Raw genomic sequence first — 17956 nt, forward strand, 5'->3', positions numbered from 1 at the left:
GACCCCCAGATCCCTCTGTACCTCAGCATTTTGTAATCTCTCCCCATTTTATATAATAATTTGCTTTTTTATTTTTCCTACCAAAATGGATAACCTCGCATATTCCCACATTAAACTCCATCTGCCAGATTTTTGCCCACTCACTTAGCCTGTCTATATCCCTTTGGAGATTCTTTGTGTCCTCCACACAATTTGCTTTCCCACCTATCTTTGTATCATCAGCAAATTTGGCTACGTTACACTCAGTTTCTTCATCCAAGTCATTAATATAGATTGTAAATAGTTGAGGCCCCAGCAGTGATCCTTGCGGCACCCCACTAGTTACAGTTTGCCAACCTGAAAATGACCCATTTATCCCGACTCTCTGTTTTCTGTTAGTTAGCCAATCCTCTATCCATGCGAATATATTACCCCCAACCCCGTGAGCTCTTATCTTGTGCAGTAACCTTTTGTGTGGCACCTTATCAAATGCCTTCTGGAAATCCAAATACACCACATCTACTGGTTCCCCTTTATCCACCCTGCTCGTTATATCCTCAAAGAACTCCAACAAATTTATCAAACATGATTTCACTTTCATAAAACCATGCTGACTCTGCTTGACTATATTATGATTTTCTAAATGTCCTGCTACCACTTCCTTAATGATGGACTCCAGCAATTTCCCAATGACTGATGTTAGGCTAACTGGTCGATAGTTGCCTGCTTTCTGTCTCCCTCCCATCTTAAATAGGGGCGTTACATTTGCGGTTTTTTAGTCCGCTGGGACCTCTCCAGAACCCAGGGAATTTTGGTAGATTACAACCAATGCATCCACTATCTCTGCAGCCACCTCTTTTAAGACCCTAGGATGCAGGCTATCGGGTCCAGGGGACTTGTCCACCTTTAGTCCCATTAGTTTGCCTAGTACTTTCTCTCTAGTGATAGTGATTGTTTTAAGTTTCCCCCCCCCCCCACCCCAATTGCCCCTTGATTATCTATTATTGGGATGCTTCTAGTGTCTTCTACCGTGAAGACCGATACAAAATATTTGTTCAAAGTCTCTGCCACTTCCCTGTTTCCCATTATTAATTCCCCAGACTCATCCTCCAGGGGAACAACGTTTACTTTAGCTACTCTCTTCCTTTTTATATACCTGTAGAACTCTTACTGTCTGATTTTATATTTCTTGCTAGCTTATCATTTGTTTAGTCCTTTGCTGGTTTAAAAAAATTTCCCAATCCTCTGGCCTTTCACTATTCTTCGCAACATTGTATGCTTTTGTTTTCAATTTGATACCATCCACGGATGGTTCATCCTTCTCTTAGAGTCTTTCTTTCTCATTGGAATATATCTTTGCTGAGAGTTATCAAATATCTCCTTAAATGTTTGCCACTGCTTTTCTACAGGCTTTTAACCTGTAATATATTTTCCCAGTCCACTTTAACCAAGTCTGCCTTCATACCTTTGTAATTACCTTTGTTTAAGTTCAGGACACTAGTTTAAGACCGAGCTTTCTCACCCTCAAACTGAATTTGAAATTCTACCATGCTATGATCACTCTTCCCAAGAGGATCCTTCACTTCGAGATCATTAATTAATCCAGCCTCGTTACACATGACCAGATCTAAAATAGTCTGCTCCCTGGTTTGTTCCATAGAAACATAGAAGATAGGAGCAGGAGTAGGCCATTCGGCCCCTCGAGCCTGCTCCGCCATTCAATGAGATCATGGCTGATCATCCAAATTCAGTACCCTGTCCCTGCCTTCTCCCCATATCCCTTGATCCCTTTAGCCTTAAGAAATATATCCAACTCCTTTTTGAATATATTTAATGAACTGGCCTCCACCGCCCTCTGTGGCAAAGAATTCCACAGGTTCACCACTCTCTGGGTGAAGAAATTCCTCCTCATCTCAGTCCTAAATGGCTTACCCCTTATCCTTAGACTATGACCCCTGGTTCTGGACTCCCTGGCCATCGGGAACATCCTTCCTGCATCTAGTCTGTTCAGGCCTGACAGAATTTTATACGTTTTGATGAGCTCCCCTCTCAGTCTTCTGAACTCCAGTGAATATAAGCCCAATCGACACAATCTCTCCTCATACGTCATTCATGCCATCCCAGGTATCAGCCTGGTGAATCTTCGCTGCATTCCTTCCATGGCAAGAACATCCTTCCTCGGATAAGGCGACCAAAACTGCACACAATACTCAAGGTGCGGTCTTACCAAGGCCCTGTACAACTGCAGCAAGACATCCTTGTTCCTGTACTCGAACCCTCTTGCTACGAAGGCCAACATACCATTTGCCTTCTTAACCGCCTGCTGCACCTGCATGCTTACCTTCAGCGACTGGTGCACAAGAACACCCAGGTCTCTTTGCACTTCCCCTTCTCCCAATCTATTGCCATTCAAATAATAATCTGCCTTCCTGTTTTTGCCACCAAAGTGGATAACCTCACATTTATCCATATTATAGTGCATTTGCCATGTTTCTGCCCAATCACCCAACCCGTCCAAATCGTACTGGAGTTTCACGACATCCTCCTCACCGCATACCCTCCCACCCAGCTTTGTGTTGTCTGCAAATTTGGAGATACTACGTCGAATTCCCTCGTCCAGATCATTAATATATATATTGTGAACAGTTGGGGTCCAAGGACCAATCCCTGCGGTACCCCACTAGTCACTGCCTGCCACTCGGAAAACGACCCGTTTATTCCAACTCTTTGCTTTCTATCTGCCAACCAGTTCTCTATCCAAGTCAATACCTTGCCCCCAATCCATGTGCCTTAATTTTGCACGCTAATCTCTTATGTGGGACCTTATCGAAAACCTTCTGAAAGTCCAAATACACCACATCCACTGGTTCTCCCTTATCTATTTTACCAGTTACATCCTCAAAAAATTCCAGTAGATTAGTCAAGCACGATTTACCTTTTGTAAATCCATGTTGACCTTGTCCGATCCTGTCACTGCTTTCCAAGTGCTCTGCTATTACATCTTTTATAATGGACTGTAGCATTTTCCCCACTACCGATGTCAGGCTTACCGGTCTATAATTCCCTGCTTTTTCTCTACCACCTTTTTTGAATAGTGGGGTAACATTAGCTACCCTCCAATCCATGGGTACTGTTCCAGAGTCTATCGAGTTCTGGAAGATGACCAGCAATGCATCTACTATCTCCAGGGCCACTTCCTTAAGTACCCTAGGATGTAGATTATCAGACCCTGGGGATTTATTGGCCTTCAATCCCGTCAACTTCCCCAACACCATTTCCCAACAAATACTGATTTCTTTCAGTTCCTCCCTCTCATTAGTCCCTATGTTCCCCAACATCTCTGGGAGGTTATTTGTGTCCTCCTTTGTGAAGACCGAACCAAAATATGTATTTAATTGGTCTGCCATTTCTTTGTTCCCCATTATAAATTCCCCTGATTCTGACTGTAAGGGACCTACGCTTGACTTCACCAATCTTTTTCTCTTCACATATCTATAAAAGCTTTTACAGTCAGTTTTTATGTTCCCTGCAAGCTTACTTTCATAATCTATTTTCCCCCTCTTAATTAATCTCTTTGTCCTCCTTTGCTGAACCCTAAACTGTTCCCAATCCTCAGGTTTGCTGCTTTTTTTGGCCAATTTATATGTCCTCTCTTTGGATCTTATGTTATCCCTAATTTCCCTTGTTAGCCACGGTTGAGTCACCTTTTTAGATTTATTTTTATGCCAAACTGGGATAAACAAATTCTGTAGTTCATCCATGCGATCTTTGAATGTTTACCATTGCCTATCCACCGTCAACCCTTTGAGTGACATTACCCAATCAATCCTACCCAACTCGTGTCTCATGCCATCATAGTTCCCTTTATTTAAATTCAGGACCTTAGTCTCTGAGTCAACTACTTCACTCTCCATCTTAATGAAGAATTCTATCATATTATAATCGCTCCGACTCAAGGGGCCTCGCACAATAAGATTGCTAATTAATCCTTTCTCATTGCATAATACCCAGTCTAAGATGGCCTGATCCCTAGTTGGTTCCTCGACATATTGGTCCAGGAAACCATCCCGTATACACTCCAGGAATTCCTCCTCCACAGTATTGTTACTAATTTGGTTAGCCCAATCTATATGTAGATTAAAGTCACCCATGATGACTGCTGTGCCCTTATTGCATGCTTCTCTAATTTCCCTTTTAATGCCATCCCCAACCTCTGCATTACTGTTTGGGGGTCTATACACCACTCCCACTAACGTTTTCTGCCCTTTGGTATTTCTCAGTTCTACCCATACAGATTCCACATCATCAGAGCTAATATCTTTCCTTACAGTTGTGTTAATCCCCTCTTTAACCAGCAATGCTACCCCACCTCCTTTTCCTTTTTGCCTATCTTTCCTGAATATTGAATACCCCTGGATGTTGAATTCCCAGCCTTGGTCCCCCTAGAGCCATGTTTCTGTAATTCCAATCATATCATATTCATTTACCTCTATTTGCGCTGCTTATTACGAATGCTCCTTGCATTAAGACACAAAGCCTTCAGGCTTGTTTTTTTAATGCTCTTAGACCTTTTAGAATTATTATTTACTGTGGCCATGTTTGTTTTAAACCCTTGATTTCTCTAATTGCCACCTTTATTTTTCTCCTTCCTGTCTTTTGCTTCTATCCTTGTTTCCCTTTCCTTTGTCTCCCTGCTCAGGTTCCCAACCCCCTGCCAATTTAGTTTAAACCCTCCCCCACAACGTATTGTTCCAAGAAACCATCCCGTATACACTCGAAGAACTCTTCCTCAAGTCTACCTTTGCCAATTTGCTTTGTCCAATCAGTGTGAAGATTAAAATCTCCCATGATTATAGTCGTACCTTTCTTACAAGCCTCTATTATTTCTTGATTTATACTCTGTCCTACAGTGTGGCTACTGTTTGGGGGCCAGTAGACCACTCCCACCAGTGACTTCTTACCCTTATTATTTCTTATCTCCACCCAAACTGATTCTACATTTTGATCTTCTAGGCCAATATAATTTCTCATTACTGCACGGATCTCCTCCTTTATTAACAGAGCTACATCACCTCCTTTTCCTTTCTGCCTCTCCTTACGAAATGGTAAATACCCCTGAATATTCAGTTCCCAGCCTTGGTCACCTTGCAACCATGTCTCTGTAATGGCTATCAGATCATACCCATTTATTTCTATTTGTCATGTCAACTCATCTATCTTGTTATGAATGCTGCGAGATTATTACCTTTGTGGTTCTGCTTTTTAATTTAGCCCCTAGCTGCTCATACTCCCTCAGCAGAACTCTTTCTTTGTCCTACCTATGTCGTTGGTACCTACATGGACCACAACAACTGGATCTTTCCCCTCCCACTCCAAGTTCCTCTCCAGCCCAGTGTCCCATTGCATCCTTCACACCACTTCTACAGCTATCATCTATACACAAACATTACAACAGACCCACAGCACACCTCACCTATCCTGGTGGGGTTTCCTGATGTCGGGAAGCCTGCAGCAGAAGTCTCAAAATGGAAAAAAGCCTCTTAACTGCCTGTTAACAGGCAATTAAGTAGCTATAATCCTCTTCCCGCCGCTAGGAGTCGTGTCCCTGCGCAAATCGGGGACCCGACTCCCGGGAGGATTGGTTGGGAGCGGGTTCGGGACCTGCTCCCATTTTGATTTTCCCAGCAGTCCCGCCTCCTCAGGGCTGGTAAAATCCAACCCTTTGTGTCTGTCTTCATGGAAGAAGAGGCAAAAAACTTCCCAGAAATAGTGTAGAACCAAGGGTCTAGCGAGAATGAGGAACTGAAAGAAATTAGTATTAGTAAAATAAAAAGTAGTACTGGAGAAATTAATGGGACTGAAAGCCGATAAATCCCTGTACCTGATGGCCTACATCCTAGGGTTTTGAAAGAGGGAGCTATAGACATAGTGGATGCATTGGTTGTCATCTTCCAAAATTCCATAGATTCCAGAACGGTTTCCGCAGATTGGAAGGTAGCAAATGTAACCCCGCTATTTAAGAAAGGAGGGAAGAGAGAAAACGGGCAACTACAGCCCAGTTAGCCTGACATCAGTGTAGGGAAAATGCTAGAATCTATTATTAAGGACGTGGTAACGAGGCACTTCGAAAATAATAATAGGATTGGGCAGAGTCAACACTGATTTATGAAAAAGAAATCGTGTTTGACAAATGTTAGTTTTTTGAGGTTGTAACTAGCAGAATAGATAAGGAGGAACCAGTGGATGTGGTGTATTTAGATTTTCAGAAGGCATTCGATAAGGTGTCACACAAGAGGTTATTAAACAAAATTAGGGCTCACGGGATTGGGGGTAATATATTAGCATGGATTGAGGATTGGTTAACGGACAGAAAACAGTAGGAATAAACGGGTCATTTTCGGGTTAGCAGGCTGTAACTAGTGGGGTACCGCAAGGATCAGTGCTTGGGCCTCAGCTATTCACAATTTATATCAATGATTTGGATGAGGGGACCAAATGTAATATATCCAAGTTTGCTGATGACACAAAGCTGGGTGGGAATGTAAGTTGTGAGGAGGATGCAAGGAGGCTTCAAGGGGATATAGACAAGCTAAGTGAGTGGGCAAGAACATGGCAAATGGAATATAATGTGGAGAAATGTGAGGTTATCCACTTTGGTAGGGAAAAATGGTGAGAGATTGGGAAATGTTGGTGTTCAGAGGGACCTGGGTCCTTGTACACAAATCACTGAAAGTTAACATGCAGGTACAGCAAGCAATTAGGAAAGCAAATGGTATGTTGGCCTTTATTACAAAATGATTTGAGTGTAAGAGTAAAGACGTCTTACTGCAATTATATAGGGCCCTGGTGAGACCACACCTGGAGTATTGTGTACAGTTTTGGTCTCCTTACCTAAGGAAGGATAAACTTGCCATAGAGGGAGTGTAACGAAGGTTCACCAGACTGGTTCCTGGGATGGGGGGATTGTCCTATGAGGAGAGATTGAGTAGACTAGGCTTATATTCTCTAGAGTTTAGAAGAATGAGAGGTGATCTCATTGAAACATACAAAATTCTTACAGGGCCTGACAGGGTAGATGCAGGGAAGATGGGAGTCTGGAACCAGGGGTCACAGTCTCAGAATAAGGGGTCGGCCATTTAGGACTGAGCTGAGGAGAAATGTCTTCATTCAGAGGGTGGTGAATCTTTGGAATTCTCTACCCAGAGGGCTGTGGAGGCTCAGTCGTTGAGTATATTCAAGACAGAGATCGATAGATTTTTGAATATTAAGGGAATCAAGGGATATGGGGATAGTGCGGGAAAGTGGAGATGAGGTAGAAGATCAGCCATGATCTTATTGAATGATGAAGCAGGCTCGAAGGGTCAAATGGCCTACTCCAGCTCCTATTTCTTATGTTCTTATGTTCAGTGGGAGCTGCTGCAGCTCTCGGGAATCATCGTTGTGCACTAGAGCTGATCCCGAATCCCTGCTGACCTGATTTGATGCTTCCCCACCATAGGTAAAAAGCATCATGAGAGAGTTTATAGAGACACTGTAGCTCTCATGTGGTGCCCAGCCAGGCTAGAGTCAAGGCTAAGACTGACGGTGCCCTCCAACTCTTCCTGGAGATCAACCCCTCAGTTTCTGTGTTGCGTGTTGCTCAAGGGATGTGTGAGGCACCTGCTTACCACAGACAAAACACCCATAGTAGTCCGCTATGGGCAGCTTACCCATGGCTGCCCACACAGCTCATTCACCAACGGTGATTTGAGGCCTGTTGTAACATGGCAGCATAGAGTGGAGCACGTCTGTCTCTCTCACAGGGAGGGAGTGCAAACCAGACAATGTGCCCCCAAGTGCTCAGTCACGGATCAGCATCGGTAGAGCACGATCGCAAGTCAAGGCCAGAGATTGTGAACCGTATAGGGCAGTGCAGAGAGAACTTTTAAAAAATAAATGTCTTTGAATTCAGGCTCCTGCAGTGGTACTGAGCCATACAGACCAGGAATATCCCAGGTTCAGCCGGGGTGCTGCAGTTCATCATAGTGTCCCTGGGCTGAGGGAGGGAGGGAGGCGGGATGGGGGGACGGAAGTGGCTTTAAATCAGTGGCGAACGCTGTGATCCCGAACGGAGCAGTGTGGTGATTGGATGGTGATCAAGTTCAGCTGTGATGGCTCCTCTGGTTAAACAGCCCACTCACACAACTCTCCAGGTTCACACACTCTGGACAGCTACCTGTCCAGCGCAGCCTGGATTTCCCAGTGAGTTCACAATCTCGCACAATCTTGGCTCTAAGTGTTATGGGAAAGCAAACCGCACAAGGCATGTTCCCCCTTCCCCAGAAAATAACCCAGAGCAGGAGAAGCTTTAATTACTAGTCACCCCAGCCGCTATTGCATGCCTCCCAGCAACCCATGATTGAAGTCTAGGAGCAGGTCGACATAAAGACTGATGTGCCCCCTCCAAAACTCAGTGTCCACACTTCAGTCACGAGGACTGATGAGGAGGGTGAGGAATTGCACTGGAACGCTCCAAATTAGGTAACTTAAAACTTCTAAAGTCCACCAAAAAATCCTAATCAAAGGACTCTTCATGTGCCATTTACTTTTAGGCCACTGGACACTGCCTCTTTATTTAAGAGGTTCCTGTGTTGGGTTTGTGGTATGTTATGGGATACTTGCCATTGTCTACGCTCATCATACATGGAGGTGGTGCAGTGGGTCGGGAACTGACCTTTCACATTCCAGCCCAGATTGATGCGATGAAGGTCGTCTTTGTGTCCTGGCCACAGGGGTCCTATGTGAAAATTGGTTTGAGTAGTTTCTATCCAGTCCCTTGTGGATTGGTAATAATTTTCCAAAACTCCCTGGACTCCGCAAAGGTCCCGGCAGACTGGAAAACTGCTAATGTAACACCTTTATTTAAAAAGGGCAGTAGACAGAAGGCTGGAAACTATAGACCGGTTAGCCTAACATCTGTGGTAGGTAAAATTTTGGAGTCCATTATTAAGGAGACAGTAACAGGACATTTGGATAATCATAATTTAATAGGACAAAGTCAGCATGGTTTTATGAAGGGGAAGTCATGTTTGACAAATTTGCTGGAGTTCTTTGAGGAAGTAACATATAGGGTGGATAAAGGGGAACCAGTGGACGTAGTGTATTTAGACTTCCAAAAGGCATTTGACAAGGTGCCACACAGAAGATTATTGCTTAAGATAAAAAATCACGGGATTGGGGGTAATATTCTGGCATGGATAGAGGATTGGCTATCTAACAGAAGGCAGAGAGTTGGGATAAATGGTTCATTCTCAGACTGGCAATCGGTAACTAGTGGTGTTCCGCAGGGGTCAGTGCTGGGTCCCCAACTCTTTACAATCTATATTAACGATTTGGAGGAGGGGACCGAGTGTAACCTATCAAAGTTTGCAGATGATACTAAGATGGGAGGGAAAGTAGTGAGTGAGGAGGACATAAAAAACCTGCAAGGGGACATAGACAGGCTAAGTAAGTGGGCAGAGATTTGGCAGATGGAATACAATACTGGAAAGTGTGAGGTTATGCACTTTGGCAGGAAAAATCGTAGAGCAAGTTATTATCTTAATGGCAAGAAACTGGAAAGTACTGAAGTACAAAGGGATCTGGGGGTCCTGGTGCACGAAACTCAAAAGGTTAGTATGCAGGTGCAGCAAGTGATTAAGAAGGCCAATGGAATGTTGGCTTTCATTGCTAGGGGGATAGAATATAAAAATAGGGAGGTATTGCTTCAGTTGTACAAGGTATTGGTGAGACCGCACCTGGAATACTGCATACAGTTTTGGTGTCCATACTTAAGAAAAGACATACTTGCTCTTGAGTCAGTACAAAGAAGGTTCACTCGGTTAATCCCGGGGATGAGGGGATGGACATATGAGGAGAGGTTGAGTAGATTGGGACTCTACTTATTGGAGTTCAGAAGAATGAGAGGCGATCTTATTGAAACATATAAGATTGTGAAGGGGTTGGATCAGGTGGATGCGGGGAGGATGTTCCCGATGATGGGTGAAACTAGAACTAGGGGGCATAGTCTTAGAATAAGGGGCTGCTCTTTCAAAACTGAGATGAGGAGGAACTACTTCACTCAGAGGGTGGTAGGTCCATGGAATATGCTGCCCCAAAAAGCTGTAGAAGCTACATCATTACATAAATTTAAAACAGAAATAGACAGTTTCCTAGAAGTAAAGGGAATTAAGGGTTACGGGGAGCGAGCAGGAATTTGGACATGAGTCTAGGTTCGGATCGGTCATGGCCCTGTGGGTAGCGGAGCGGGCTCAGGGGCCGTGTAGCCTGATCCTGCTCCTATTTCGTGTGTCTAATTCTGTTAGATTCAGGAGATGGTTCTGTGATAGAAGATTTGAGGTTAGGATCAGATCAGCCATGATCTTATTGAATGGCGGAGCAGGCTCGAGGGGCCGATTGGCCTACTCCTGCTCCTATTTCTTATGTTCTTATGACATGGGCCTCCAGCACAAAGCTGTCCCTATGTTGGCCCTGATTGGCAGTCTGACTCCGAGGGGGTCACAGGATGGTGTGGGAATAGAGACATGTCACACTAATGCAGTTGGAAGTGGTGTTCCGTTGATGCAGAGCTCTCCTCTCCTGTACCTGACCTGGAAGTGCTTCAAGTTGATTGGGTACCTGAAGTGTTTCATTCCCCAGCATAGACTTCCCTCACCACAAAGGATCTGTTGTTCACACAAAAAAGTAATCCAATTTCTGCCAACCAATCTGCTGCCCATCCCACTGTTTATAGCCGGGGTAGAAGGGGTTTCCCAGGTTTTCTGCCAACACCAGTGTGTGAGTGCTGTGTGAAAGTTTGGCGAGTTGCTGTTTCACTTTGCTTGCCAGTGGTTTCCTCTACCATACTTTTCTTAATCCCACAGATTACACCAAGGCGGAGGCTCTGTGCAAGGAATACGGTCAGACAAAGGGGCCAGGATCTACAGCCAAGCCATCTGAGCACTTGTTCTTCAGGAAATTGGGAACATACGTCAGAAACACCCTGGAAAAGTGTCAGAGAGAGAATGGGTTCATGTAAGTTTCTTTATCTTTTTATTCACTGGCAAGGCTGGCATTTATTGCCCATTCTTAGTTGCCCAGGCTTGCTCGGCCACTTCAGAGGGCAGTTAAGAGTCAACCACATTGGTCTGGGACTGGAGTCACATAAGGACAGCAGGTTTCCTTCCCTAAAGGATATCACTGAACGTTAGTTGGGTTTTTAAGACAATCTACATGGTGAGGTTTGAACTCTCATTCACTGGATTACTGGTCCAGCAACATAACCACTACGTTGTTGTGCCCACATAACAGTAACCGGGTGAACCAGCCCTCTGGCAGCCTCATGGGGATAGAACTTCAATCTGGCTCACCGGCCACTCACCGATTTTAGCCTCTGTCTCATGTTCCACCGTCGAGCTGCAAGAAACCCAGGAAATGGGGATCCTACAGCTGAATGCAGCTATTTAGAGAGTCATGCAGCCCAGGATCCCATAAGCTTTTTTAACTGCTTTCTCAACCTGCCCTGCCACCTTCAGTGATTTGTGCACATATACCCCCAGGTCTATCTCTCTGTTCATGCACAAATCATTGAAGGTGGCAGGGCAGTTTGTGGTTAAAAAAGCATACAGGATCCTGGGCTTCATAAATAGAGGGAAATAGAGGCATAGAGTACAAAAGGAAGGACGTTAAAATGAACACTTATAAAACACGAGTTCGGCCTCAACTGGAATATTGTGTCCAATTCTGGGCACCGCACTTTAGGAAAGATGTTAAGGCCTCAGAGAGGGTGCAGAAAAGATTTAAAAGAATGGTTCCAGGGATGAGGGACTTTAGTTACGTGGATAGACTGGAGAAGCTAGGGTTGTTCTTGGAGCAGAGGAGATTTGATAGAGGTGTTCAAAATCATGAGGGATTTAGACAGAATAAATAGAAACTGTTTCCATTGGCGGAAGGGTCGAGAACCGAGGACACAGATTTAAGGTGATTGGCAGAAGAACCAAAGGCGACATGAGGAAAAACTGTTTACTCAGCGAGTGGTTATGCTCTGGAATGCACTGCCTAAAAGGGTGGTGGAGACAGATTCAATTGCGTCTTTCAAAAGGGAGTTGGATAAGTACCTGAAGGGGAAAAAAATTGCTGGGCTACAGGGAAAGGGCGGGGGAGTGGGACTAGCTGAAGTGCTCTTGTAGAGAGCTGGCATGGGCTCGATGGGCCGAATGGCCTTTTACTGTGCTGTAACCATTCTATGAGCCAAACCAATGGGGAAGATCCAGGGTTCAATTCCAGGTTAGTGCCGAGTCAGTGGGTCTCGGCCAGGTCGGCAGTTATAGTACTCGTTTGTTTAACACGCCTGGCTAAGGAGGGAAATGAATCAACCATGCTCCAAGCTCCTGATCACCATCTACCAAAGCCTGCAGGAATGTACCCGTGTGAGGACAGGATCGGGCCCGATGCCCCCCTGGAGTTGAATAGCACGCCAACATGCCTGATCTGAGTTCACAGAGGGAGAATGATCATGAGTGGGGTAGCTGAAGGCCTGCTAGCCTTTGTGGACACTTATTCCAGAAAGGGTCAGTACCTTCAGGAGAGTGGGGTAGAGGGAAGGGAAAACTTGGCTGGGAGCAGAGGGAAGGAAGCAAAAGCCAGTTGCACAGCAAGATCCAAGCGCAGGAGTCCGATGTGTCAAACCTCTTGCCAGCTGTGTACAGCTCCTGATCCAGGTGTCAGGCCTGGAGGAGAAAAGTACAAGTCACAAGGGATCCAGGTACATTCCCAGACTAAACAGACACAGCTTGAATGGTTCACCTAAAGTCCACAGTGCGTTGCTGCCGTGGGAATCACATTTGCCTGTGTCGCTCCCAGTTCCTGCCGTGGGATTCACATCTGCCTGTGTCGCTCCCAGTTCCTGCCGTGGGATTCACATCTGCCTGTGTCGCTCCCAGTTCCTGCCGTGGGATTCACATCTGCCTGTGTCGCTCCCAGTTCCTGCCGTGGGATTCACATCTGCCTGTGTCGCTCCCAGTTCCTGCCGTGGGATTCACATCTGCCTGTGTCGCTCCCAGTTCCTGCCGTGGGATTCACATCTGCCTGTGTCGCTCCCAGTTCCTGCCGTGGGATTCACATCTGCCTGTGTCGCTCCCAGTTCCTGCCGTGGGATTCACATCTGCCTGTGTCGCTCCCAGTTCCTGCCGTGGGATTCACATCTGCCTGTGTCGCTCCCAGTTCCTGCCGTGGGATTCACATCTGCCTGTGTCGCTCCTTGGAGAATACTAGTAAAGTAATGCTCCTTGTAATTCTTGGACCCCCGTGAATGAGAAGAGATGCTGTTGTTGGATTGCAAAAATAGGCCTGTGAATCAAAGCCTGAATCCTCTAGTCTTTAAATATATTAACCAAAGCTGTAGAGAGGGCTGTAGTACTAGAAACCATATTCAAAGGATGTTTAGCTTCACATATTAGGAAATATATATAAACTGAACATGTAGCATTTAGGTAGCTGCAAAGCATGATGGGATACTTGACCATCATATTAACCCTCTTAATCAAGTACTGTAGAAATAACATATTTACTAGACTCTTAGTCTCTGTCTTTGTTGTTATCAGTGTTACAGAAGCAGTGTTTAATGCAGCTGGCCTTCTGAGAGATCAGGGAAACTGAACTTCATAGGGAGTCGGCCATTTCTATCTCTGCCTCTAACACCTTATCTTCCTTTGTAATGTCTGCTCGCAACCAAAAGCGGACATTGTTTATCATCTCAAGACTTAAGCGACCTTGCTCACAGAAGCTAGAAACTAGATGTTATGCTGTATGTCAGAACACTTCAGGGCGGCTCCCGACATTGAGTGACTAATCACGCCAACCAATAAGGGAGTGACGCTGTTTGTATGTGTACGCCTACTTTTGCAACTTAATGGGCATTACCTATCGAAAGGTATATCAAGGCTTGTAGATTATATTTCGTTGAGGGGAAAGGTTCGATTCTGGGGAAATCAGCCTCTCTCCCTTGTGCACAAGCTTTCTAGCTATTTACTAATAAAACTTTTACTTTGTCAGCAGTTCCGTCTCCGTGTGGTTTCACTCCAAAAATTTGAATCTAACAGTGTCCCTATGACAGACATGGGCTTCCAAAGAAGACTCATTGTTATTATCCTCTCCCTGTATTTTTCTTTCAAGCTACTTCCAGAAAGTTCCACCAGAGGCTCCGCAGCTGGAGCTGAAGGCAAGCTACGGTTTGGTGGAGCCGCAGTCATTTGAGCTTCCGGCACTTGGCGCTCAGTGGACCCAGGAATCATTCGCTGCGTTCGACATCACCAGAGGTCCCAAGGATGACAAGGTATGAAGGGACGTCCTGTTAATGTGCGAGTCGCCTCCACCTAGTGGCTCGATGGGTTCACGCAGCAAGTAGCAGAGCTGCACAGAGCAGGCAGGTCCCAGGATCAATCCTCGCTCTGTCCTCAATCAGCTGATCTCAGCCAATAATAGCTGCTTGCATGAGGTACCGGAGAGTGGGACTGAAACCCAGCCAGGCCCTGGATCGGAGCCCCGGCCAGGCCCTGGATCGGAGCCCCGGCCAGGCCCTGGATCGGAGCCCCGGCCAGGCCCTGGATCGGAGCCCCGGCCAGGCCCTGGATCGGAGCCCCGGCCAGGCCCTGGGACAGAGAAAGAAAAGAAAGACTTGCATTTCTATAACCCCATTCACCACCTTGGGATGTCCCAAAGCACTTTACAGCCACTGAAGTACTTTTCAGGTGTCGTCACTGTTGTAACATAGGAAACATTAGATCGGGGCCCCAGCAAAGACCAAGCGCCTTGAGGGAAAGAGGGGAGACAACTGACGAGGGAGGGTGAAAATTGTTTTTCCTACATAACAGTAACAACACTACAAAAGTAGTTCATTAGCTGTTATAATCTCCCTCTGTCTGTCGGACCAGCTCCTGTTATAATCCTGCTCTCTGTCTGTTGGACCAGCTCCTGTTATAATCCTGCTCTCTGTCTGTTGGACCAGCTCCTGTTATAATCCCGCCCTCTGTTGGATCAGCTCCTGTTATAATCCCACCCTCTGTTGGACCGGCTCCTGTTATAATCCCGCTCTCTGTCTGTTGGACCGGCTCCTGTTATAATCCTGCTCTCTGTCTGTTGGACCAGCTCCTGTTATAATCCCGCTCTCTGTCTGTTGGACCAGCTCCTGTTATAATCCTGCTCTCTGTCGGACCAGCTCCTATTATAATCCCGCCCTCTGTTGGACCAGCTCCTATTATAATCCCGCCCTCTGTTGGACCAGCTCCTGTTATAATCCCGCCCTCTGTTGGACCAGCTCCTGTTATAATCCTGCCCTCTGCTGGACCAGCTCCTGTTATAATCCCGCTCTCTGTTGGACCAGCTCCTGTTATAATCCTGCTCTCTGTCTGTTGGACCAGCTCCTGTTATAATCCTGCTCTCTGTTGGACCAGCTCCTGTTATAATCCTGCCCTCTGCTGGACCAGCTCCTGTTATAATCCTGCTCTCTGTCTGTTGGACCAGCTCCTGTTATAATCCTGCCCTCTGTTGGACCAGCTCCTGATATAATCCTGCTCTCTGTCTGTTGGACCAGCTCCTGTTATAATCCTGCCCTCTGTTGGACCGGCTCCTGTTATAATCCTGCCCTCTGTTGGACCAGCTCCTGTTATAATCCTGCCCTCTGTTGGACCGGCTCCTGTTATAATCCTGCCCTCTGCTGGACCAGCTCCTGTTATAATCCTGCCCTCTGTTGGACCAGCTCCTGTTATAATCCTGCTGTCTGTTGGACCAGCTCCTGTTATAATCCTGCTCTCTGTCTGTTGGACCAGCTCCTGTTATAATCCTGCCCTCTGTCTGTTGGACCAGCTCCTGTTATAATCCCGCCCTCTGTTGGACCAGCTCCTGTTATAATCCTGCCCTCTGTTGGGCCAGCTCCTGTTATAATCCTGCCCTCTGTTGAACCAGCTCCTGTTATAATCCTGCTGTCTGTTGGACCAGCTCCTGTTATAATCCTGCTGTCTGTTGGACCAGCTCCTGTTATAATCCTGCTCTCTGTCTGTTGGACCAGCTCCTGTTATAATCCTGCCCTCTGTTGGACCAGCTCCTGTTAAATGTGACGTTGAATGTATTTCTATCTCCCTGTTAGGCCAAGGATAAAAAGGAAGAGGAGGTGAAGCCTATGAAGGAGCCAGACCTGAAACCCCAGAAAGACACCGGCTGCTCGATTTCTTAGACAGTCAGCGGAGATTGACCTGTCTGTGTGGACCGTGCAGCATCCTGTACATAAAGTGCATGGTTTGTCTCCGAGAAGGACCTTGTCCTGGTGGGCAAGAACTGAAACATGACATCCTGATTCACCCCTCATTCAATGACTCCACTTTTAAATCAAAGTTTAACCAGAGTCACCAAGTCACAAGTAACGAGCAAAGTGTTTGTAGATCTCTCACTCGGTGCCTGTTGTTGTCGGGGACGGGGATGGGAGGGAGTTACTTTCTGGTCAATTTTGGCCTGTCCTGGAAGCGTCTGGATCACTATCATCCTGAGCGGAGGTACAAAACTGTCGCCCAGGAGCTGAGGCAGACGCGCTCCAATCAGTTTGGACACTGTTTCTCATTCCCATTGCCTATTGTGTTGGGACTTCATTAACACCAACCTTAAACACCTAACAGGATAGTCCCCAGAGAGACTCGGTAGACATTTAATTCCACAATCTAAACCTTTATCACACATACAAAACTTTGTTTTCAATAATTTGGGGTGGGACGGAGAGTGGGCAGGGGTTACTTCTCTGAATTCCCCCCCCCCCACCTCCCACTTTCCCTATCGCCAATTTCTATCCATGAATTTCTCCCCCATACATAGAATCATACAGCACAGAAGGAGGCCATTTGGCCCATCGTGTCTGTGCCGGGGTCACGGGTTAGTGCGATAACTATGGCCAGAGGTGGGGAATAAGAACATAAGACGTAGGAGCAGGAGTAGGTCATTTGGCCCCTCGAGCCTGCTCCGCCATTCAATAAGATCATGGCTGATCTTGGCCTCAACTCCACTTTCCCGCCGGCTCCCCATAACCCTTGGCTCCCTTATCATTCAAAAATCTGTCTATCTCCACCTTAAATATATTCAATGACCCAGCCTCCACGGAAGAGAATTCCAAAGATTCACGACCCTCTGAGAAGAAATTCCTCCTCATTTCCAATTTAAGAGTGTCCCCTTATTCTGAAATTATGCCCCCTAGAATGAACGCCAACCCCTGAATTGCTGAATTACACATTTAAGGGGCGATACCAATTGGCCAGGGGTGGGTGGGGGTTCGAAGAGGAGGCCCGGGGAGTTGCATTCTGAATGGCACAAGCCCAATTGACCAGTGATCTTATTCCCATTCCTCAACTCTGCTCCAGTTGTCTATGGCAGGCTGGAATCCGAGCTGCTTTTCATACCCTGTTCCCTTGGCACTTCTCAAAAAAAAGTCTGCCAGTGTGCAAAGAGAATGAGGAAAGACATTCGGCTGCTCCATAAAGATAGAACCTCCATTTACCGCCTGTTCCCTCATTCCTAAATCACCAGGTCCACTGCCGCTGAAATGATTCAGGGTTTTTGCCTCTAACCGAGAACACTTATTAAACATTTATTCCAATATCAGTCAGTAAATCTCCTACTGTCTTTCAAAGGAAGAACGAAGAAGATGTATATAGATAAATATATATTTACACACACACAACTGTAAATATGCAAAAAAAATTATGCATTTAAATCTCAGAATATTTTGGAAAGAGAAAGTTAATTGGCAGGTTTTGCTTGTAATGGATTGCAAGGCCCAGCGCTCAAGACCTGCTTGTTTCTTCAAACAGTGATTTGGGGGGAGCGGATAGCGACAGCTTCCGCCTCTGGTCCCGACTGCCTGCCATTGATGCACTACTCACAGCCTGAGATTTCAGCCATCCATGGGCTAGAGATGAGAGGG

General features: G+C 46.1%; 1 protein-coding gene across 1 annotated transcript in view; it reads left to right on the top strand.

Moving 5' to 3' along the window:
- Positions 1-17747, top strand: part of brox (BRO1 domain and CAAX motif containing) — a 31480-nt gene extending 13733 nt beyond the window's left edge. The window contains exons 5-7 of the mRNA XM_085998032.1: positions 10881-11031; positions 14170-14329; positions 16139-17747. Of these exons, the coding sequence (XP_085854158.1) occupies positions 10881-11031; positions 14170-14329; positions 16139-16225 (398 nt within the window). The 3' untranslated portion in view covers positions 16226-17747. The remainder of the gene's footprint in view (positions 1-10880; positions 11032-14169; positions 14330-16138) is intronic.
- Positions 17748-17956: the final 209 nt, after the last annotated feature.

The sequence above is a fragment of the Somniosus microcephalus genome, chromosome 9, assembly GCF_052327205.1.
Source record: "Somniosus microcephalus isolate GS21.2 chromosome 9, FLI_Smic_1.0, whole genome shotgun sequence".
Classification (NCBI taxonomy): domain Eukaryota; kingdom Metazoa; phylum Chordata; class Chondrichthyes; order Squaliformes; family Somniosidae; genus Somniosus; species Somniosus microcephalus.